Genomic DNA, 25,442 nt, shown 5'->3' on the forward strand with positions numbered 1-25,442 from the left:
AATAGTGAAGTAATCATTCTAAATAACCTAAAATCTTGCATACCTAGGTTCCTCATAACTGAGCAAGGAATAATTTGGAATATTGAGACATCTCATCCAGATGCCACCACTTCAGAAATTTCAGAAATAGAATGCGAGGTGGTGGTATCATCACTAAGAAGACTCAAGAACAACACAAGTTGACACAGGCAGGAGGCCCCTGACAGCATACAGTTACATTCATAGCCCAGTAGTGACCTTGCTATGTCAAAATACCTGGATGGCACACTGAATAGCACAGCGTTACGTTTCCCCATTGTTCAAGTTCTATCCCATATGCATTATGGATATAGCAGAAAAAAATGCCATATCACTGCTGCATATACAATTAATAAATGTTCCAATGATGCATCACGTACCAAGAAGCTTGCAATTCTGTGAATAAAACATAAACAGCATATGTGTTCCTTGGAGTTTTCCCAATGGATAGAATATTCCATCACCTTTTGGGCACAAATTCAGAATAGCATTATTTCTTCTACTGATATTTCAGCTGATAATCATACAGCCATCTTCAAAATGAATCAATGACAGAATTAAAGCCACTTGACACAATACTCTGGAGTAAATGTGCATGCATCAGAGATAAAACAGTCAGAAACAAGAGTGACAGTCGTAGATAAAACTTTGTGTCTAAGTATAAAACACAGCAGGTGGTAAGTCAAAAAATTTATAGTGCTTACGAATTACATAGTTAATTATTAGAATGGATGCCACATGCTGGTATTCCACACAGTGAAAACTTGGAACAATAATTCCTCTGAAAGCACAGATGTGAAGCGAGTAGTTTGCATGACTTGTTGAGCTGGAACTGCTCATCAGCTGAGTAGGTTGTCTGCTAATGGTATTTCCACAGTTCCCTTGACCACTGAATCCCAATAGGATGAGGCTGTGGCTAATATCTTGACTTTCTTGTAATCCATGGAATGGTCAGTGGAAACATAATGTTCAGCCACTACACATTTGTTGGTATGTAGAAGGCAGATATGTCACTAGTGTTCAATGTACCTTTCTTGTAAAGTGTGTACTGTTTTCAACACATGACATCTAGTTAAATAATTAACCACCTAATTCATAAGCATCACAGATATGCTGACTCGGAGCTTCTTATGTTTCATTCTTAGATGCATAAAGTTTTATCTATGAATGACACTCCTGCTGCCAACTGTTTTATCTCTGATATAGGTGCATTTACTCCACACCATTGTGTCAATTGGTTTTAATTCTGGCTTGCCTTGAAGACAGCTATACGATTATCAGCTGCTATACTAGACGCATGCCCAAAATATGATGGACAGATCAGAGTATTTGAAACCAAACTAAATTTGGTGCAGACTGGCTTACAGTAATGTTTGTTACCAAGAAGATAGCATATCGTACAAAAATACAGGGTGCAAAAATGAAAATAATGCAATCAATCAATATAAAAGACCCTACAGCATTTCCTCAATTATATCGCCATCCAATAGCAATGAAGAGAAGTTTAATCTCCTCAGATGTGGCCATCGATAAGGAGTGCATGCAGGATTTCTGCAGGCTGGGGCCTAATGGATAGTGTATGTCAGCAGAGACAATCACCAGCTGTAGCTGTAATGTGCAGAACTGTTGGGTGTCAAGCAGCCTATATAACTGGCAGCTTGACTTGGCATGCTCAGACCAATTTGCGCTCTTTTATAAAGCCATAAGTAATGAGCCATTGACAATTGGCCTATGATGACCCCAATTTGGATTTGGAATTTAGCTTGGCTACTGATTGGACTTTTGACATTAGTTTACAGCAACTTCGGCATTAATTCCTGACTATGAATTGTCTGGCAAATAGTGTGGTACCTTTTATCACTGCTGAAAACTGTATGCCAATTGGACATTTGACTGATCATAGTGAAATTTCTCTAAGTGAACATTCTCTTAACTGACTCGTTAGTGGTTTACCTTGTTGTATTTTAAATCTTCAAATGTAAGAAAAATTAGTTGGCACACAGGGCCTTTGTTCAGCACTGCTCCTCTCTCCAGCAATCCAGTGATCTGTACTTCTTTACTGTTGTATCAACTGAGACTGAAGCCAAAGCCACCAAACACACACACACACACACACACACACACACACACACACACACACAGAAACACACTCTTCCCTCTCAGATGTTTACAAGTATCAGATCTACACTGTTTCACCCATGACTCAACAAATGAAAAACCTCCTAATGAATTACATCCTTAGCTTAATACAGTGTGTCATTCAACAAATTTCTGCAGCCACATCAATGCACAGTTATTCAGTGGCATAAAATACCTGACTTGCTTCAGTCAATTACTTCAACTGGGTTGGAGAGTAAAGGGACCAAACTACAGGGTCATCAGTCTTACTTCAATTGACGGTGAAAATTGTTGAGAACTTTCTACAATGGAATGCTAGATTACTTCATTCCAATAGCATGAATTTTGTCCACAATGTATGTACACACAAATTTTTAATTTTGATTTTCTGAAACTCTGTGAGAATTACATCTCTAGAAGGTTGTACAGCATATTTGAATACAGCAATGTACACACTCAAACAGTGGTTCACAAGAAATGGTTTAGAAACATTCACAGTAAAATTATCTGTAGTATTGGTCAAAGGCAGCAATCAAAATAACTGAAGGGGTTTTTACACAATTGTGGTGGTGACTGAACGTCCGCACAGCTCTAATGCTCCACTGGGTTACATTGTGCCTAGCCACTGACTGTGAAAGAAGTTGTTATGGATCTGTATCGAAAAAAAAAAAGACATATGTCAATACAAAGTGCTGAGGGTCTGTAGGCAAGCATTGTGGTATACCTTGAAAGTTCACTATTAACTTAAGTGTGTGAACCTCCATAATTCACCGACACTGATTGCACCTCTGTGGCAAATCTCTTCCAAAAGAGCTCAAACCAGATCAATCAATGTGAAACACATTACTTCTGGATTAATAGGACTCTTCCCCTATTTGTAGATGTTTACTTATGTGTTAAAGGCACTACTACACCCAGGTTTCATGGAAGTTGGTTAGCTACAATAAACAGCAGATTCCAATCCTAGGTCAGTTCTCCACTCCTGTATCTTTCAAATCTGTTTTTTGCCCTCTCACCTTCCTTATTGTGGCTCATTCCCACACCAGAGACCTTTTCAGGTTAGATGCATTTAACACGTTAGATTTCTCCATTGCTGATGAGGTAAATTTAGTGTCAGATCAAGTTCTGTATCAGCAACTGGAGTCCCTCTCCTCTGAATTTTCGTTTCTGTTTTCCCTGGACTAGGTTGTACTACTGGTTTTCAGGCCCACATTACAAGGAAAGAGTCCGCCTGCCCTCATTTTTTTCAGGCGTGACAGACACCTGTCACATTGCATGGATCTGTCAAGGCTGAATTAGACCATTTGATGTAGCTCCATGTCATTCAGCCTATTTCTTTCAGTGAATAGGCTACACCACTGGTCATCATTAAGCTGCTGGCATGTAAGCTTCATCTATGGGGCGACTTCAATGTCATGATTAATGCACAGTCTGTGATTGATACATACCCTTTGCCCTGCCCTGATGAGTTGCTCACAGAATTTTCAGGCAGCCACTACTCTTCCAACATTTATTTGTCAGAAGCACACCTCCAGTTCCCCTTCGATGAGTTCACTAGGCAATTTTTGTTGCCAATACACCTTTCGGCCTATACGAGTATCCATGCTTGCTTTTTGGTGTTGCTAGTGCACCAGTAATTTTTAGCATCTTTTAGAACAGCTGATAGCCTCTGTAATTGGTTGCACAAACTACCTTGACAATATCATTGTTTTGGATTCTTCCACTGAAGAGCACTTCAGTGATCGTTGTTTTCTGTTTTTCGGACTGCGGGTCTCAGCGCAATCTTGCCAGATCTTAATTTTTTCAGCCATCAATTGCGTACCTAGGTTTTGAGGTTTCTTGCACGGGGGTCAAGCTGTTGCATCACAATGTTGACGCAACTGCAGTTTTACCTTGGCCAACTCCCATTAAGGAATTACAGGCATCTCTAGTAAAGTTGCATACTACCATAAGTTTTTACTGGACAAATTCAGTGTTGCTCAGCTACTGCACACACTTTTGCATAAAAATATGCCTTTTCTCTGGTCCCCAGCTTGTGACTGAGCGTTCACTTTGCTTATCTAAACTTCAATCTGCCTCATGCCTTGCCACTTTTCAGCTGTGTCAGCATCTTGTGTTGGCTACAGATGCCTCTCAGCACAGTCTTGGCATGGTGTTGGCACAAAAATACACAGACAGCTCTCAATGACCCATTGCTTATGGTTCTAAGACTAACTCCTGCTCAGCATTGGTATTCTCAGACTGGAAAGGAGTCTTTAGCGACTGTGTCCGCCCTAAAGAAATTTCATGTCTTCTTGTATGGTTCTAAGTTCCATGGATCACATGCTGTTGATTGCTCTTTTTAACCCTTCAGCTTCCATGTTGGACCAGGGAGCACACTGTTTGCAGTGGTGGGCTCTCTTCCTCTCCCGTTATCATTATCAGATCGATTACTGGCCGACGGTGCAACAAGCCAACACTGATGACTTATCTTGCCTTCTGATCAGGCCAGACCTGGTGTTTGATTGGGACAAGTTGCTTTGTTTCTATTTACATATTGAGAACCAGAAATTGGTCGATGGTTTTCCCATCACTAGCACCATGATAGCATCAGCCATCGCCACAGATCCTGTACTTAGTCTGGTCCTCTCCTTTGTGCAGTATGGTTGGCAGAATAAACCCTGGGCCACACCCGGATCCCTTACATAGTTACTTCTCTTTCCAGCACCACCCTTCAGTGTAATGGAGTTCTTTTGTTAGCTACACAGGACACTGCTCCTCAGGTTGTGATTCCCACTTCCTTATGCTGTAATGTACTGCAGCTTTGTGTGTCAGTCATTGGAGGACTTCTGGCACCAAAGATTTGGCCTGCCGGCACGTGTATTGGCCATGCATAGATGGGGACATTACATGGCTTATCGCCGTGTGTGCTCACTGTGTTCAGCAACAGGTGGCCCCGCAGTTGTCTTTTCCTCCCTGACTGATGTCATAGTGCCCATGAGAGTGTCTACATGTAAATTTTGCTGGGCCCTTCCTAAATCGGTATTGGCTCACTGTAGTGGGTGTCTATTCCAAGTTTCCCTATGTGGCACATTGTCCGTCCACACACATATGGCGGCCACTATTTTGGCCCTGTTTAAGATTTTTGCAATTGAGGGGCTTCCATATATTGTGGTTACTGACAAATGGCCCCAGTTTGTTTCTCGAGAATTTGCATCTTTTTGTCAGGCTAGCGCATCGTTCCCCTACGCTCTGTAAAGAAGCATGGGACTTCATTTCCATTTTTCCAGTGGTATTTGCTATATCACAGCTCCCCCATTTCATCCTCAATATAATGGTGAGGCTGAATGCATGGTGTGGATGTTTAAAACTCAGATATGGAAGTATGTATCTGGCAGGTCCCCTGAAGCTGCTTTAGACTGTTTTTGTGTTTGTACCATTTCACTCTAGTGGGGGAAAAGAGCCTGACAGAGCTGCTACATGGATGCCAACCACGGACACTCCTTCACCTGCTGCAAGCGACACTGCTTCCACCGGCGTCACCAGCTCGATGACAGTTCTGGCCAGGTGCACCTGTTTGGGCTTGTGGTGTTGGCTGCTGGCTGAACTGGGTTCCTGCCATAATTGAGCATCACCGGCGCCTGTGTGTCATCTGTGCTCCTGATTGGTCGATGTCCAATCACTTTGATCAGCTGCGGCTACGCATGGTGGGGCTTGTTCCATCACTTCCCCTGCCCCTGCCAATGCCTGTTCCTGTGTTGCAGACAGTTCACACTGCAGAGGGGTTCACCGACTGGTGTTCCTGCCTCTGCCCCCACTACTTGACTGTCATCGCCAGTGCAGGCTCTGCTGCACCTGATGCCACAGCAACTGCTGCCGCCTCTGCTGCTGGGTCCTGTGAGGCTGTTGTCTCCAATGCCCCTGCTGATGCCTCTGGTACTGACCACTGACCTCGATGGCATCATCCCCAGTCCTGCCCTATGGCCTCTCACAAATGGAGGGATGGCACACCAACCTGCCCTCTAATCACTTCCACTCCTACTCACTGGTGCCTGCTTGCCACATGCTGCAGCAGTTGCAGTCATCAGGTGATGAAATCGAAGTCAGCCCTGTCATTGGTGTTTTCTGTAACTTGTGGTCTGAGTGCCTTATGAGATCAGTGTTTTTTTTCCCCGTGCTACCAGTGCTTTTTTGGTACCAATGCTGTTTTTCTGTACCACACATTTTTCTGTGCCTTGTGTTTTTCATGTTACAGAGGCCTCTTGGCACACTCTGGTCAGCCACTGTAGAAACATCATTATTTAACTGAGCACAAATTAGTGCTCAGCCTATTCTTTGTGCTGTATTACTGTTGTCCAGTCAATGGGTCCAGTGCTATGAACTTCTTGCTATAACATGGTAAAAACTGCCATGCCTTATGAGAACAATACCCACTCAGATAATAAAATTTTGATGCAGTTTGTAACATCAAATTTCACACCAATTAATGTATAGGCTAATGGTTCAAAAACCACCAGCTAAGCTGGAAACATGTTCTACATTCCAAGTTTACAAAAATCTGATTTATTTAAATTAGCAACAAGACCAAACACCAACCTATGCAACTTGTGGCCATAATAGAAGCACTACATTTGCGCTCACATATGACAACTGCTTTATACATCATAACTCAGTGATTCACTAATTGTTTTAACAATTATGAAGAACTTCAGCGACAGCAAAAGTGAAAACCCTGTTGTATACATGCAGACTGAAAACCCTGCTGTAGACATGATCACTGAAGTGCTATTATTGATGTGAAGAGAAGACAAATCTGTTATCTTCAACTGGGAAAAATCATATAGCGAAATTACCGGTAGTGAAGTTTTTGACCACCTGGTCAAGGAATCTGCTGCAGCAGTGAATGTAACTTGGACTGAAATCCCAATTATGGATTAGAGACATGTTGTGTTTAGAGGCATGACAGAAGGATGGCAATGAGAATGGGAGCACAGTAGTCCCTTTGCATGAATTTGTGAAACTTGATAATACAATGACAACCAGTGTGATGGGACAGTTAGAAATGCAGTATGACATAACGCACAATGCACTTTTCCAGTTTACTGTCACTACAGGCAGCCAAATCTAATACCATACAATGTAGCACAACTGTAACACTGATCTCATAACATTTGTATATTATGTCTGGAAGTAATTTGACTGTGTGGTACAATCTAACAGAAATTAAAAAAGAAAGAAAGAGCAAGGAGGGTTTCCTAAGAGCTGAAAGACTCCCAAAGTAATTATAAAAGATGACAAAACCATATGGACCACAAGATACAATGGCCAATTTACCCCATTAATGGCCTAGTTAATTCTAAGAACATATGGTCTTTCTTGGCCTAAGTCAATTCTAGTATGAGTTTAGACATGAAAAGTTAATGGACGATGCCATACATCAGCCACTCCATTTAGTAGATAAATCCCAACGCCCTTCCAGTTTGGTGCCCCATATCCAGCTAATGCCAGGTAGGGACTGGTATGGTATTTCACCAATACAATACCTGTACACAGGCTATAATTATGATGGGATCACCACTCCCACAGGCATTTTAAAGCTACTGCCAGCTCCCCCCCCCCCCCCACTCCTGCCCTCTTGCCCCAAGGAGGGATCTGTGTACTGCTTCTGTCTACTTCTGATGTATATCATGTGGACAAATGTGGCATCATTTTTCAAAGTGTTTGCGCATTGTGCAAATGAGGTGGAAACTGGGAACCAGCCTGGTAGTTACGTAAGTGCATATGGAAAACTGCCTAAAAACCAAATTTGGGCTGGACAACACACCAGTCCCTGTCATTAATCTGTGAGGTGTATTCAATCTGGGGCCAGTGTATCCCCCTGCATAACAGAAGTGGCCACTTCAATGGCCTCAGCCACCCAGGCAGGTCAGATAAATTCCGACAAAAGTACATAATTGCAATGATAAACAGCACAGACACCTTCAGTAATCTCTGGTAGCATACAATGTTCATATCGATAAGAGAACTTGGGATATGCATAAAACTTACTCCTTTGAAAATATAAAATATTGATGCTATCAGGGAGTGTAATGAGGCACCAATTTTAAGTAATCTGCCAACCGAGCCCCTTCTTCAAATCATGGAAGGGGGATACAAAACATCATTGTACTTATAGATGACCTCCAGGACATGGGTTCAGGGAATTCCAGGATTGCACTGTAAAATAAAACCTGTGGTGTGATGGAACATAATGAGATGATGTTCCCGAAACAAAGTTACCACTGCAACATACAAAACCTCACTTCCTACCATGGTAGAAACTTCAGAGAAACCTGATTGTTAAGTTGGCACCTGCAACTACAAAACAGAGCATTATTTGTAGGAGTGAATTTGGATAAAAAGGAAGTATTGTGTACATGTTTACTCAGTGGGACTTAAAAGCCTGCATGCTAATGCATAAACTAGCCACAGTTTGGTCTGTGACATGCAGAGTACCCATACAAACAACCTGGACACACCACAGTGCTATTTTCAGCAGTACCATTACCTCTGCAGTCAATGTATGTGCACAAGCACTGTTAATAGAGAAATTAATTAAATTCCAGACAATGCTTCTGCCAAGGATATGCAGATGACCTTGTCATAGTAATACTTGGCAAATTTACTGACACAGTTAGAAATACGGCACACGGAAGTTTGGACATTGTGCAAAATTGGTGCATTAAACAGGATCTGGGGGTTAATTCTGAGAAGACTGTTTTGGTGCCATTTACGAAGAGACATATTCAACGCTCAAGTTGGAATCTAAAGCTCTTCGATGAAACTCTGCCTGTGAAGGGGATAGTGAAATATCTAGGGGTAGCCTTAGATGAGAAACTAACATGGACCCCGTACATTAAGAGTATCTGCTCCAAGGCAAAAAGTACTCTAGTGGGTACTAGAAGGGCTTGTGGCAAAAACTGGTGCCTGAGCCCCAGGAATATGCACTGGATATACACCACAGTGGTCAGACCTAGGATTTCCTACGGGGCCACAGTGTGGTGGAAGAAGGTAGAACAGCGGGTTGCAGCTAAGGAGCTTGCTAAGGTGCAGAAATTGGTCTGCTTAGCCATAACAGGCAGAATTAGCAGCATACCAACTGCCGGAATGGAAGCCATGCTGGACTGCAGATGGAGGCAGTAGCTGGGGCACACAGACTTAAAACTGGCAAAAACTGGGTCTCATTCAGATATCCAAAATCACACACTAACATAGTGAGTGAAGTAAATATAGGAATGGCTGGGGAAATGTCTGCCGACTATATAACAACTCCCAACTGTTTCGACAAGCCTTACAATATAATAATTGGAAGCAGGGAGCAGTGGGAAAAAACAGTTAGACACTGTACAGGGGACATCATTTGGTTCACAGATGGGTTGAAAATAGACCAAGGCGTTGGGGCAGGGGTGTACAGGGTTCAGCCAAGACTTCTCTCTATGAAAACTGGCCTCTGTATTCCAAGCTGAAATTACTGCAATCAGGGCATGTGTGGAGGAGAATATGTGTAGGTGCTACAAGGACCATAGCATCTACATCTATTCAGACAGCCAGGCAGCTCTGAAATCATTGGCAGCTCCTGCAACAAGATCTAAGATTATTACAGAATGCCACAGGGCTCTGGTGGAGCTAGGGGGAAGCAATAGGGTAAACCTAGTGTGGGTCCCTGGCCACTCAGGGATCTGTGGCAATAAACAAGCCGACAGATTGGCTAGGATGGGGGCAACAACTCCATTTATTGGATCGGAACTGTCTTGACAATCATCAAGGCTATGATTAAGTTAAAACTACAGAACTGGCTTAGGAAACAGCATGTAGGATATTGGACAAAGGTCCATAAACAAAAACATGGTAAGGTAATGATGCCCAAGCCATGTTTTAAAAGAAGCTCTGTAATCCTCGGATTGAACAGGAAAGAGATCAAACTCATGACTGGACTGATGCCTAGCCATGGGAATTTCAAAAAACACCTACACACAATGGGTATAATGGGAGAGGACCCTAAATGTAGGATCTGTGATGAGGGTGAAGAAACTGCATCACACCTAATCTTTGAATGCATGGCATTGGAGAGTACAAGATACAGAATCTTCAGGACAACTAGACCTGAAGAAATTGTGCCTAACAAAAAACTGGTAGAGGGACTCCTTGCACTATTTAAGGGCACTGGTTGGCTTTACTAGATAGACAGGGAGCGATACCGCACCATAAACTTAGTTTCGGTGCAGGCAGGGGCGGGTTAGATGTAAGATGGTTTTAGCTTCCCTGTTAAAATCAAATCAAATCAAATCGAAAATACACAAACTTCACACAGAACAGATACTGACACATCCTGCCACATACAAATGCAGTGAAAACTGAGATTATGAATTGTACATTAAATTAGACAAATTGCCAAAGAAAATCTCAGAATAGTTGTATGTACCTTGTCAGTCCAAAAATTTTTGAGACTAGTTTAATAAAAAATAGAGAAAACATAAGATGGTGGTTTAATGTTGCAGGTGTTGTACATAGCCCCCCACCACCACCGCCGCTGCTACTTGAGTACAATGCACAGAACATTCATACAACCATGTGAAACTTTCAGAAAAGTCCTTCCTTAGGACGTTGTTCTGTGTCACACTGGCTTGAATGTCAATTACGTCATCAAAAGTGTCGACCCTTCATATGCTCTTTGCTGTTATGGGGTAGGTTCATATTGATTTTATGATGCCTTGTCACGCATGATGAATTTTTCCTGAAAAGAACTGCCAGGGTTTGGCATTTCAATCAAGTTGCAACAGGCATCCACACATCATTGTTTTTGTTTGGGAGTCAAGGGATGCGGGACAAATTTTGCGCAGACTTTTATGTCACTCTATTGCCATTTGTGGCACACCGAGGCTGGCACACTATAGCACACATCTGCTACTTAACACTGCCTGCTTACAATTGACTGGCAGTCTGCACATCTGTTGTTTACAGCTGTTATTTCAAGTTTCCACTGTAGTTACTGTGCTCAAATCGCTTATACCAGGAATAAAATCAGTCTAAGAACTTTTTGGACACATGATATATGTTAGGTCCACATGCACAGTAATGACCCCCTTCCTTCATACCCTAGTAATCTAGTGATAGAGAAAGTGCAAATGACTAGTAGTGGAAGTGCTATAGCTGCAACCTTGTTTATCATCAGAGATGTCACCAATAAATGAAGCCAATTAATGTGGCCATGAAATGGCTGAACATCTAAAGATAATAGTTAGTTGTTGTTAATAATGTGGAGGTTAACCATTAACATCAACAGATATCAATTAGGACTGGAGAGAGAGAGAGAGAGAGAGAGAGAGAGAGAGAGAGAGAGAGGATGGGACAGAGAGGAGCTAAGACAATGAAAAACATGTTCTTTTATGACATCACAAAAAAAGTAAAATGAGAAGAAAATTTATTAGACTCAGATTTGTAGCTTACATTCAGAGCAGCTTCACCAACTTGATCTATGGCAGCAAGGCCCATGTTTGTAACATGGTTGTCAAACAGGCTCCGTAAGTCTTGTAGACCAAATAAAATGTGAGATACCAGCTGGTACATTCTTCCAAGATCTTCGGTGTTATAAAAATAGAGTAGCCTCTGGAACTCTACATGAAACATTTCTAATTGTTTTTCAATTAATACCCTCTCGCATGTGTCACAAAGAATATCCAATGTTGTTGGATGAAGGTATACGTGCACTCGTCTTTGTTCTTCAAATAGTCTCAGCTCAACCTGAAACAAATTTTAAGCATTGTATACTTAAGGAAAATTAGATTCTAATCAATTACAATGTTGGGGTTTCCATATGCCATGAACTTAAATATAACAAGGAGAAAACAGGTAATGGAACTCAAATCAAAAAATTAACACATTGTTATCACTATGTAACAAATACGAGTAGGAGTGTATAGCAATATTACACATTTGTTCCATCCTGCTTCAGGAAATGATAGTATAACATATCAAGAAATTGTGGCACTAGAAAGATGAGGGGCAACAACTACATGACATAAATGTGACATAAATGATCAGTACAGACATTTCAGACTGAAAAATAATATAAAATGACAGTATTTAAGATATAGTGAATGACAGTAGGAAGTAAGATATATAGTAGTTGCTTACATTGCCCACTTTCACTGTGAAACTAATCCCTATTACTCAAATACTCAGTACCAGGTATTAGTCATAGAATCTGTGGTGTTACACACTATTGACACTATGCCAGGGCATTCTATATAAACAGGTTGGCAGTAACACATGTCACTGCCCAGCCAAACCACAGCCAGTTTGTAGATGCACCTGCACACATGAATAGCACCACCACAAAACAATAATAATTAATAATTAAGAAGACAGCACACCGACACCAGGCAGTCTAATCATGGAGCTTACCTGCAGCCTTTACAGCATATTAGTTTGCCTCACTATTATTGTGATTGTTAATGATGAACATGACTGTGTAATGGACTAGTTTGGACTTGCACAAGAACGTTAAGTATATGATGTTACATATAATGTGTGCTTCTAATCATTTCGCTCTCTGTCTCAGCACCCACCTATTCTTCAGCAGCCGCCCCTGGACCAAACCAACAACTGGCAATGAGACTGTATCCATGGATGTTCCAAAATTTGACCTGCACTTGGCTGCAATTTTTTTCTCCTTTAATTCATTGTTTTTCAGTGACTGTACATACTTTTCACTGTAAGAATTTGATGGAAATGATGACAAGAAATGCTTGCAGTTTAAGCCATCATACAATCGCCAACCTCGTCTCACACAACACAGCCACAGCCAGCATCACCTGTTTCTGGACCACCATTCTGTGCTTCTGACTCGACATACTAGGAGTAATCTGAGTACCAAGCAAAGCTCAATGCACGCATCATGGCACACCGCACTGAAGGTAGGGACAGGCAACCTTTATTTTCTTGCAACAATTGGTTTGTCAATGTATAGGCTAACCTGTAAGCTTTTCCCTACTGCCTGCCCTGAAAGTGTTCCTTATGAAGAACTAACAGCTGCACTATGCAGACAACTTGATGAACAGATTAACATGGCAGCAGCATGTTAAAAATTCTTTTGTTTGCAGAGGTAACCAAGTCAGACTCATAAGCAGTGGGTAGCAAACTTACAAGGGCTTACACGCCATTGCAAATTTACGTGCGAGTGTGGTTGTTATTACAGAGATCCCTTGATCAGGGACGCCATTACTCAAAATGTGGCAGATCCTTGCATATGCGAACAGATTCGTAAGACTCATGATCCTAGTTTGCAACTAGTTTTGGAATTAGCGAAGCATCAAGATTTTTGAGACAGTGCAATGGCCGACTTTGATTCTGCTCCTATTTGTGCTACACAGAATAATAGTAAACAAGCTGTGCCCATAGCTCGAGCACAACAGCACACAACATCTCAGCCATGGCAGTGATGTAAACAGATTCAGTGTGTCAGGTAGCAGACCAGTTGTGAAAAATCTTGTCTTCAGTGTTTCACAGCTCACAAGTGTCAGGTGTTCCCCTGTCTTGATGCTAAGTGTTATCATTGTGGAAAGCACAGTCACTTTCAAGCTGTCTGCAAAAACCCAAGTCCAACAAGCACTTTACACATTCAGCAAAGTCTCAATCAGTGCATGTAAATGCAGGTTTTTTATTTTATTTTATTTTATTTTATTTTATTTTTCAAATCCAAGTAGTCACTCTAGTGTTACACAGTGCAAATCAAGTGCACACACTTCTTCTATTCAGCATCACTCTGGAGACTGTAAATCAAAAAATAATACACAGTTGGACACTGGTGCATCAGTGACTTTGTTGAACAGAAGCATTTATGAACTGTCAGAAAATCCTAAGCTACAGAAGTCACAGGCAACTATTTCTGGTTATGGTGGACATGAGATTCCTCTGTTATGCATTTACAGCTTACCTGCCACTTTTTGTAACATTACCAAACAATTTTATTCACACTTTTGTGCCCATGTGACAGTGAAACCATTTTCGGCATGGATTCTTTTGATTTGATTGGGTTGCACATTCAAGGCAATGTTCGCTCTGTGAACTCTTTTGTGCCTACATACAAGTTAGCTGAAATGTGTGATGAAGTTAGTGACTTTTTCAAGATGGCCTACACAAAGCTACTAATTTTGAGGCTCGCATTACTAAGAAAGACAATGCACAACCAGGGTTTTGCTGAACATGACCTGTCTCTAGCGCTATCAGAGATCAGGTGGCATAAGAACTCTTATCTTGGCAGGACAATGGTGTGATTTCCCCCATAGCAGCCAGTCAGTGGGCATCAGCATCAATGGTATTTAAAATACTTTCAGGCATGTTACACTTATGTGCAGATTTCAAGGCAACAGTAAATTCACACTGTGATCGATTCTCCCCTTTGCCATGGCCTGAGGAACTCATTGAAAAATTTGGTGCAGGTTGCTTCTTTTCAAGACTGATCTTTGCAATTCTTATCTGCAGCTTCCCTTGGATGAACAGTCGCAAAAAAATTTTGTGATCAACATCCTCATGGGGTTATTTAAGTTCTTGAGATTATTCTTCAGCAGCACATCCACACCTGCAATTTTTCAATGTTATTTGTCACAGCTGACTGCTACAGTTCCTTCTTGTTCAAACTATTTGGATGACATAGTCTTACTCCCAAGGAAAATCTTTCCAACCTCAGGAAATTGTTTCAAGTACTCTCAGATGCTGAGTTACAGTGTAATAAAGACAAGTATGCCTTCTTCCAGACTGAGATTGAATGTTCAGGACATTCAACAGTCAAGGCATCCACCCTTTGCTGTCACACTTAACCACCATACAAGATCGGGACCGATGACCATTGCAGTCTGGTCCCTTTAATCCCACAAACCAACCAACCATACAAGATCTCCCCGCTCCTGGGAACATCTGTGAACTCCGAGCTGTGTTAGGTAAATTGACTTATTGCATTGGGTTCATTCTAAATGCCATACAGATTGCAGCTCCACTGCTTCATCTTCACCAAAAGAATGTTCCATTTAAATGGACTACAGAGTGTCCGGACACATTTCAGAAACTGAAAGATGCTTTACAGAGCAATTGTTGTTTGGTACATTTTAATTTTGTTAAGCCAGGTTTGCTTGTGGTCTATGAGTTCCTCTTACAGGATTGGCACTGTCCTGTCACATAGAGTTGCATCATAAGACAGGCCAACAACCTTCACATCAAAACACCTTAACAAGGCACAGTGCAGCTACTCGCAGACTGAGAATGAAGCTCTTGCTATCATATATGAGGTGACGAAATTCCATCAATACTTATATGGCAGCAAATTTTACTTGGCGACAGATCACAAGCCTCTCATCTCATTGTCCAGCCCCTCGAAGCCAGTCCCTCCATGCATGACACAAGAGCTCTAGTGTTGGTCTCTCTGCTCCTCTCAAATCACCAGTACAAAATTGTGTACAGACCAACAGCTAAACATTCGAACACAGACACTCTCTCTCACCTACCAGTTGGAGCTGATTTGGCATCTGACACTTTTGAAGGTTCATGTTTGCATAATCATGTTCAAGACAATGAAACACTTGATGGTTTTCCCATCACAGATGCAGACTCCAGACCCAAGAATCTGTTGCAGTACCTCTGCACTGGTTGGCCAGATTCGATTCAGCAGATTAGTGATGCAGTTGTACACAATTATTCTGCTCTTCACCACAACTTTCTGTCCAGCTGCGTGTCATATTACACACAGACAAAATCCTGAGTAGTTGGGTCACATTTGCTTCAGAAGAAAATTCTTTGCCTTCTCCATCAAGGACATTGGAGTATTGTGCACACTAAGCAGCTCACATAAAACCACTGCACACTGGTTGGCATGGACACTCCCACTGAACAACTGATTTCAATTTGTCCAGTGTATGCAGAACACATAATTTTTTTTATTGGCCCTTACCCAGTGCCCCTTGGCAGCACTTGCATACTGACTTTGCAGATCCCTGCTGGAATTCTCGTTGGCTTGTTGTGGTAGACAGCTTTGGCAAGTTTCTGTTTGTGGTGACCCTTCATTCCACCACAATGGCTAGTACTATCCAAACTCTGAATTCGATATTTTGCACTGGAGGTCTACCAGAAGTGTTGGTTTCGGACAATGGAGCCCAGTTCACATCGGCAGGATTTCAGCAGTTTTATGGCACCAATGGCATTACGTATGTGATGAAAGCAATGTTCTACCCTTACTATAATGGCAAAGTGGAACGCTCCATCCAACATTCAGGCAACAGATGAACAAGTTATGTGCTTCCCATACAACCAAGCATTAGTGCTCTTCCTTTCATCATACTGATCCCAGCAATACAATGCCATGCAACCAGCAGAAGTTTTGCATGGATGCCAACATAGAACACTGCTTCAGTTGCTGCATCCTCTGCAGCTGTCAAGCCATCCTCCAGAGTGGTCTAAGTTTAATGTTACTCATATCATCTTTTTCAGAATTTTTGGCAGACACAGGTGCTAGAAATGAGGAGTTATCGGGAAAGTCTTAGGCCATTCTTTATATATCTCACAAGGCTCCATTGGCCAGCAAAAGCACCATCAGCATCAGCTGCATTTGTGTGGGCTATGTGAACTGGCCACAGGTTTTTCATTTGTTGATTCGGTGCCCAGGAGCACCCCACAATCACAGTCACCTTTGCCTTCCCCCATATATCGTGCTGTCCAGTGCCAGACAGGTTACCAATGGCTGTCAATGCAACACTGTCAATGTTATCACAGTACCAGGAGCTCCAGCCACAATTTTGGATTTCATTTGCAGCCTTTGGAGTGTTATTAGTTTGCCTCTCTATTAGTGTGACTGTTTATGATGAATTTGCTTACATAACATAGTAGTTTGGAATACTATTTGGACTTGAAGAAGAAAGTTAAGTGTCATTACACACATATTATGTGTGCTTCTAATTATTTTGCTCTCTGTCTCAGCACCCAACTATTCCTTGGCATCCATCCCTGGACCAACCCAACAAAATCAGCACTGTAGAAGACACAGGTACCAAAACTGGGCAGCAGAGCCATGGAAAGATACAGCAGGACAAAAGGGGTCATACAAGATGAAAGGGAGGGACAGTGCCACATGTGTGGCCTGATAGAGGGAGGGTACTAGAAACTGGCATGGGGCAAGAAGTGATACAAGAAGCAACATCAGGCAGGAAGGGCGTAACATTGTTAATGGGTCTGAGGCAAGGCGGCCACAGCACATGAGACAGCAGTCTAAATCACAGCAGATGGCTCTGTAGTGGGTAGAGCACTGCACAGCAGAGACCACAGGGTGGATCATGGAAAAAAAAAAAGGTGGTGTGTCACGGGAAATGAGAGGGGGCCAGGTACCATGGTAAACGACAGTGTTGGGGTACTAGGGAAAAGTACACATTGAAAGTACTATGGGAAACTATACAAGGAAGTCTCTGTAGGAAATATGAGGGTCACTGTATCATAGACAGCAGAAACTACTGGAGTTTGCATCATCAAATTTTGGCCTCATTTGAAGTAACTACTTTACACCATTCCTTCCCCTTAAAATTGCATATGCTGGGGCAGAGTGCTGTGGATAATGGCAGGGGGCAGAGGTTCTGAGTGAAATGGATAGGGGAGGCATGTCATGTGAAACACCAGTGGCACGTCGAAGACCACCTGAAATGGAAAGGGGAAGCCACATGCCCTGTGAGACATGTAATGGTACTTGAACTACGTAACCATTATGGCACCTCACCTGAACCTCTCGATACCAGTAATATTCTACTGTGTTTCTGCAACGTAGTTGACATATTTCTGAGACAACATTCAGATTTGATTTCATTTGTGATACATCGATATGTTTATATTGCAATGATATTATTCTTATGTGTATTCTTTCTTTTGTCACTATGTTCTTTGACATACTTGTAACTCTGATTTTTGGGCACATAAGCGATTATTAGTTAGTTGTTAACTCGTTAGAGAATCGGACCTTGAGAAAGTCAAGTCATGGACATCATGTTGGAAAGACGAATATTGTCGTCAGCTGATAAAATGTGAACTTTAACAGTGACTGTGAGGAAGAGGTTTTCAAGTATGTTTTGTATTGTGAAGTGATGTTTAGTGTGTCACGTTATATTGCAATAAAAGCAATTAAAAGGAAGTGTAACTTAATTTCGGAGTGCTGATTATTTTTTTACATCACCATTGTCCACTAAAAGTGTAATCTTCAAGAATGGTTTGTGAAGCGCATCTACAAAACTTTTGAATATAGCAGAATAAAACCTAGGCCTCTTTGCATCCGAGCTTGGAATCATAACCACCTAGATTTTCAACGATTGAGCCATGATTTTACGACGAGACCAGCATGGGAAACACAAAAAGATGAGTGATTAGTTTTTTTATTATTACATGAAATAACTTTATTAACTGTGCTCTAATGACACCTGCCACATAATGACTGTTGTTGCCCGAAAATGCAGTATTTAGCAGCGCGAGCAACACCACAATCGTTATTAAATCCTGACCTTTGTTGTGGTAGGGTTGTTAGAGGCACCACAGTAAATGCACTAAATGGTGACAAAAGGGAGGCGCTGGGAGGGGGGAGGTGGGAGCCTGAGGGCATCCTGCATGTACACGGGGAAAGAGCATTGTAGGAAATGGCAGGGTGGCCCGGTAAGCACATGAGGCACGCATGGGGTGCCACAGGAAAGTGCACAGGGCAGGGAGCTCTGGGAACAGAGAGGGAGAATAGAGCTATTAGCAATGAAACTACGAGAATTATTATTTTCAAATTCTGAAATGTTTCACACATTTTTACGTGACTTCTTTGCATTATTCAGGCCTTTGAAATTTCATGTGTTGAAAACTTCAAAATACTTGGAAACAAATTACCTTCAGTACTGTTGAAAATATTTTGCATTTGGTAGTTAACTGTGTCAGCAGTAACAGTGCCACGAGGAGTAGAAAGAGCACTAACTAACACAAATTTCATAATATTTTAACTTTTTAACTACAAAAACCAGGACTTATTATTTGAAGATAGAATGTGATGGAAAGAAAGTTGTCAGCAGGAAGGAGGTAGAATAGAGTAACACCAATGAAAATATATATGTGGTGTCTGTAGACACCATTTTGATCCTGCAGACACTATGAATCAAGACAAAAATGAATTAAGGATATTAGCTGCCAATGCGCACTGATTTATATCAATGGAGAAAGCTGAAAATTCTGGATGGTGTATCAGTCAGCGCATCTGTCTATCAAGCAGGAGACCTGTATTTGAATCCCAGTCCGGCACAAATTTTCAATTTTCTCCATTCATACAAATCAATGCCCGGCAGCTAATTCCTTTAATTCCTTTTTGTCTTGCACACCAAGCTTGAACTCTAACAGGAATTGGCAAACCAAGAGTAATGAGGATAATGGGCAAAGGACACTACATCAGTAGTGTGTGGATTAGTTGAGAATTTGGGTCTGACAGGAGGCGTGCTAGGGTAGTCCATGCAGTTGCGATGACCCCTGTATTCAGATGGGATAGTGGTCAGTGCATCTGGCTAGTAAGCATGAGAGCAGAGTTCAAATCCCAGTCCAGCACAAAATTTCAACTTTCCCCACTGATATAAATCAATGCCCACTGGTAGCTAACATCTTTAATTCCTCTGTGCCCGGACCAATGTAAACGTTACTTGAAGACTGCCTGTTAGATTCTCCCTCCACTTTTCTATACAAATATTTGCTATTTAGTTTCAAGGTTTAATTTTGGCACAGTACTTATTAACTACATTCTTTATCATCACAACTCTTTTGTTCCTTTTACTCCTAGTATTTACCCACTTGTTACTTATTCTAATCCCAGTGTGCCCTAAGATTTTTCTGTCACTTACTGCCTCTTTCATTTCTTGCAATGACTTTTTAATGTGAAAAATACCAAGCTGCATCATAGTTTGGAATCTAAATTAAACTGTAGGTCTCCCTGTAACTGGCTGAGTAAGGCAAGGACACATCATCTAAAATAGGACCAAACCTAATAAAACAATTGTGGTATTAAAAACAACTTTTGTGTTGGAGGTGTATTTATTAATCACTGTCTTATGTTGAATTAAACATGTGTACAATACAACAGAATATAGTAAACAAACTTCCACTGCAACCAGCATATATTTTCACCTTGTTAACAACATAAACTTTCTAAACTGGTAATAAAAAATAAATATATTGTGCAGAAAGTCATACTTCTGTCCAGTCAAATGCATATTTACCCTCTTCATATATTCAGGAACTGAACTGTACCGAAGAAATTCTGTGCTTTCTTGGGTATAGTATCTTTCTGTATCAGCCAGAAATATATCTTCAAATGCCTCCTTGTAGAGAATCAAGTTCTTTCCTTTACCTTCTGGATCCTCTTCATTTGAACCTGAAATCAGAAGACCAATTTACAATTCAAATAATTACATTTTTATGACTACCGTAAGATAATGTTGCACAATAGCATGCTCATTATCACACACATTTAATATGGAATAGAGAGTTTTATAAAAAGAAACCTCTCATAAAATTTCACAAAGCAAGTTTCTATAACAAATAGTGTATTATGAGAACAAATGCAGTCCTATTTCTTACATGCTGATGTCATATTCCCATTTCATCTTGCCATATTAACATCAAGTTCCAATTTACTGTATTTTGTCAAGTGGTAGTAATTCCACACTTAACATGAGAAGATGGAAGAAGGAAAAAAAGTACTTAATTTATCAAATTTTTCACTGATAAATATTTCCAGCCTAATAGTCAACAAATAATGTGAACAGTGACCCCTGATTTCATCTACCATAAATCTGTATGGAAAAACAAAATATCTTTTTCTTTTAAATAACACACAGAGTTTCAAACTTGCACAACAACCAGTACAGCATACCATTGCTTACATGCTTTGTCTACTGCTACTTTTGACCCTACAGCCCTCCCCCATGGCACCTTTTTTGCAAGCGCTTACATTCCTTATTTTTATGTGGTACCAAAATATAAGCATAATCCAAACTAGATCAATATTCAATTTATTACAATTGTGGTTGGTCTCAACTAAATTCATTGCACAGAGAATGAGTAGGCAGTATAGTGTTTGGTATTTTATTTTTGTATATGAGCTTATTTCAGCTTTATTGCCTTCATCAGTACATTTGCAAACAATCACATATATTTGTGTTTTATTTAATATATAATTTATAAAGGATTTTTACACTGGATTTGGTACTCATGTCGTGACATTGTAAATGGGCATATTTCAACTTTGAGTAAACTATTGCTGCTGTCCGTAGTTCTTGGATGCAATGTTTTCTCAGTAATGTTTTAAAGTTCTTTGATTTAAAATTTCACATATATTAAAACAGGTTTTTTATAATTTTGACAGTCATAGAAATCTAAGTTTGACACCTAATGTTGAAAACAACCAGCTGTCAAACATGAATTTCTAAAACGGTCAAAATTACAAAAAAACTTATTACAACATATGTGCAATGTCAAATCATCAAACACTTAAAAACATTACTGAAAAAATGTTACATCCAACAAATATGGACAGAAATAATAGTTTTGACATATGTCTGTTTACAGTGTCACCATGTGAGTACCACATTGTATGTAAAGAAAACTTTATAAATTATATAATATGTAAAACATAGATAAATGCAATTGTTTGTAGATGTACTCATGAAGGTAATAAAGCAGAAATAAGCTTATACACAAAAATGAAATATCTAGCAGCATAATGTCTACTAATTCTCTGCATACTGTCCCAAAGCAAGATAACACTGGGTGTACATAAAGTCTGGGAACACTTCCAATTACTTATTTCACAAGAACCAAACATTGTACAGATATCATACATATCTAATTTTGAAACCCTGAAAGTTATTTTTTTCATGTATACCGCCACGTGTAGTTTGGTAATTTGCCGATAGTCAGTGCTAGTTGCAAACATGGTGAATTCAGGTACGTTGCTTGGGCCTGGCAAAGAGAATCGGACGTCCCAGTGAGAGTGAGGTGAATGTGGAGCGCATATGAGAGACATTCACAAGTAGTCCAAAGAAATTGGTGTGTCATGGATCCCATGAATTCAAAATGGCTCCAATGACATTGTGGAAAGTCCTGCGACAGAAGCTGACTATGAAACCATTCAAATAGGAGTTAGTGGGTACCTGAACCCGGAGATGCCATATCGATGGATCAGCCATACTAAGAAGGGGACAGCTGTTTCATTAAATGGCCTCCCCGATCACCAGATCTCACTCAGGGTGGCTTTTCTGTGGGAACACATTAAAAATATGGTGTATGTACTGCCACATGATGTAGCAGAGCTCCTGGAGAGAATACAGAACGTGACTGCAACAGTCAACGACACCATGGTGGGACAGGTCTGGCAAGAATTCAATTACCATATTGATATCTGCCGGATAACTCATGGTTTGCATATCAAATATTTGTAAAAGAAACTTTCAGAGTTTATCTTCAAAATGCAATATGTATGACATCTGTTAAGTGTTTAGTTCTTGTGCAATAAATAATTCAAAGTGTTCCCAGACTTTATGAACACCCTGTATATGCTGCAGGTCCCATAATGAGGAAACTTAAATTGACCACTCTTGTAAGTAAAATACCAAAAAATTAACATTGTTATGAGCAGGATAGATTGCTGTTCACTGTAAAGATGACATGTTGAGAGCATGTGTGTGGGGGGGAGGGGGGCGGCAGGTGGAGGGGAGGGGAGGGGAGGGGAGGGGGTGAGTGTGCTCGTGCATTGTAGGAGGCTCTGGCCAAAAACCCAGCATGTGCCTATCTGCACCTCAGTGTGTCATCTTTAGGGTGAGTAGCAGCAATCTATCCTGTTCATAATATTGTTGATATTCCAATGTGGACTTTCCATTGTTTGATTACACCAAAAAACTACATTCAGTCAAACAAAACAATGTTGTTTTAACCGCTCAACTGTGCTCAGTAAACTGAGTTCGGGCTGCCTGGTGGTGCTGAACTGAATCCTCGATGAACAGTGCTCGGGCCCGCAGTTGGCATTTTCACATTCATTTTTGAGAATGGGTTATGGGTTATCAAAAATGATAATTAATGAGATGGACAAATGTGCTGAATGGTTTGTAAGTTCACATGAGGATACCCTGAAACAACAATCGCATGTGCACGGATGGGTACCAACTGGCAATTGAGATTTCTGTTTGCAATGTTATTCCTACAAGGCATAGTTCGGAAACCTAATTTTGAAATGTATTATTCAAGGACAGAAATTCTTGAAACATCTATTTACCAAAAAGTACTCAAAATGTTCAAATGTGTGTAAAATCTTATGGGACTTAACTGCTAAGGTCATCAGTCCCTAAGCTTACACACTACTTAACCTAAATTATCCTAAGGACAAACACACACACCCATTCCTGAGGGAGGACTTGAATGTCCACCAGGATCAGCCGCACAGTCCATGACTGCAGTGCCTTAGATCGCTCGGCTAATCCCACGCGGCCCAAAAAATACTGTGTTTGCATTCACTCCTCCAGTAAAAACCTTCACGACACTGTCAAAATAAATCAACTGTAATGTCCTTATTTTCATACTACACATTCCTGCTTTCCTGCTGCCAAAAGCTTCAAATTGTTGGCTGCCAAAAGCTTCAAATTGTTGGCAACTTACAATTACAACTATCACTTGATTTGGGAAAAGTGCACCAAAATATTTCAGATTACAAAACACTGCAAGAAATAGCCACAAGGCATGGGAATAATTACATGGGTGCAAACAAACAGTGGCACAAGGAATAGCATGTGCCTATCGCCACTCAGCATCTCCGCTGTATGGTGAGTAGCAACTTTCCTTCTCTAATATTGTTTCTTCACAAACAAAAGTATATGTATCATTATATCTTGTGTACAGATAATGTAACACCACCATCATTGCTTGAACCTCTCAACAAGCATTTAGGCACCACAGTAATAAATTAAGATAGTTTTCTGATAGCACATTCTATCTGTAGTACATGAAAGTACAGTTCCAGAGAGTGCATTGTTGCTGCAATTTTAAGTGATTTAGCTAAGATTGCTGGAACAGCTCAGTGCGTGATATTATCCTGACACATCACTACACCATTTAATCTTATCCACACTGTCATTCTGTGTCAACAAGGGTTGAAAGTGTGCAGTGTTGCTCATCACGTGGGCATTCATCACAACGCTTGTTCACTGAATATGTTTCTGTTACTAACAGTGAAGTGAAAAATCTATCTTGAAGCATTTGCCTGTGCAATGACATGAGCTGTCTGCTCAGTATGGCTCATAGAAACTCACAGGGCTAGCAACAGAGCTATGTTAAGACTTCCTGATGGTAACATGGTGAAAAACCTAAAACTAGACTGGACAATCCAAAATTAAATCCACACAGCCATCAAAATCAGGTATCATGAAAAATCTGAACCGAGAACAGCTGCCAACATGAATAACTTAGAAGTAGATATTCTCAAAGTAGTGAGTCTACTGACTCACAGTCAACACAGATTTAGAAAACATTGTTCTTGTGAAGCACAACTAGCTCTTAACTCAGATGAATTGTTGAGTGCTATTGACAGAGGATTTCACACCGATTCCATATTTTTAGATTTAAAGAAGGTTTTTGACACTATAGCTCACAAGCGGCTTGTTATCAAATCACGTGCTCATGGAATATTGTCTCAGTTATGTGTACACTTATGATTTCCTGTCAGAGAGGTAACAGTTCATAGTAACTGATGGAAAGTCATTGAGTAAAACAGAACTGATTTCTGGCATTTCCCTCTGCTGCTCCTTATATTTATAAATTATTCAGGAGACAACCTGAGCAGCCATCTTAGGTTGTTTGCAGATGGTTGGTTAATTTGGGGGCGGAGGGGACCAAACAATGAGGTCACCAGTTCCATTGGATTAGGGAAGGATGGAGAAGGAAGTCAGCTATGCCCTTTCAAAGGAACCATCCCAACATTTGCCTGAAGCAGTTTAGGGAAATCACAGCAAACCTAAATCAGGATGGCCAGGCGTGGGTTTAAACTATTGTTCTCCTGAATGCAAGTCCATTGTGCTAACTACTGTGCCACCTTGCTTGGTATTTGCAGATGATGCAGACATTTATCATGTAATAAAGACATCAGAAGATCAAAACCAATTGCAAAACAATTTAGATAAGATATCTGTATGGTACAAAAATTGGCAATTGACTCTAAATAATGAAAAGTGTGATGTCATCCACATGAGTGCTAAAACAAA

At 40.7% G+C, this 25,442-nt stretch overlaps 1 protein-coding gene across 2 annotated transcripts in view; it reads right to left on the reverse strand.

Annotated features, from left to right (window-relative positions):
* The window catches only part of LOC126248784 (cullin-1-like), a 172,457-nt gene that overhangs the window by 54,008 nt on the left and 93,007 nt on the right, over nucleotides 1–25,442 (reverse strand). For both annotated transcript variants that reach the window (XM_049950160.1, XM_049950161.1), the window contains 2 exons: nucleotides 20,412–20,566; nucleotides 11,602–11,895 (listed from right to left, as the gene is read on the reverse strand). In XM_049950160.1, coding sequence (XP_049806117.1) covers nucleotides 11,602–11,895; nucleotides 20,412–20,566 — 449 coding nt within the window. The remainder of the gene's footprint in view (nucleotides 1–11,601; nucleotides 11,896–20,411; nucleotides 20,567–25,442) is intronic.

The sequence above is a fragment of the Schistocerca nitens genome, chromosome 3 (genome assembly GCF_023898315.1).
Source record: "Schistocerca nitens isolate TAMUIC-IGC-003100 chromosome 3, iqSchNite1.1, whole genome shotgun sequence".
NCBI classification, from domain to species: domain Eukaryota; kingdom Metazoa; phylum Arthropoda; class Insecta; order Orthoptera; family Acrididae; genus Schistocerca; species Schistocerca nitens.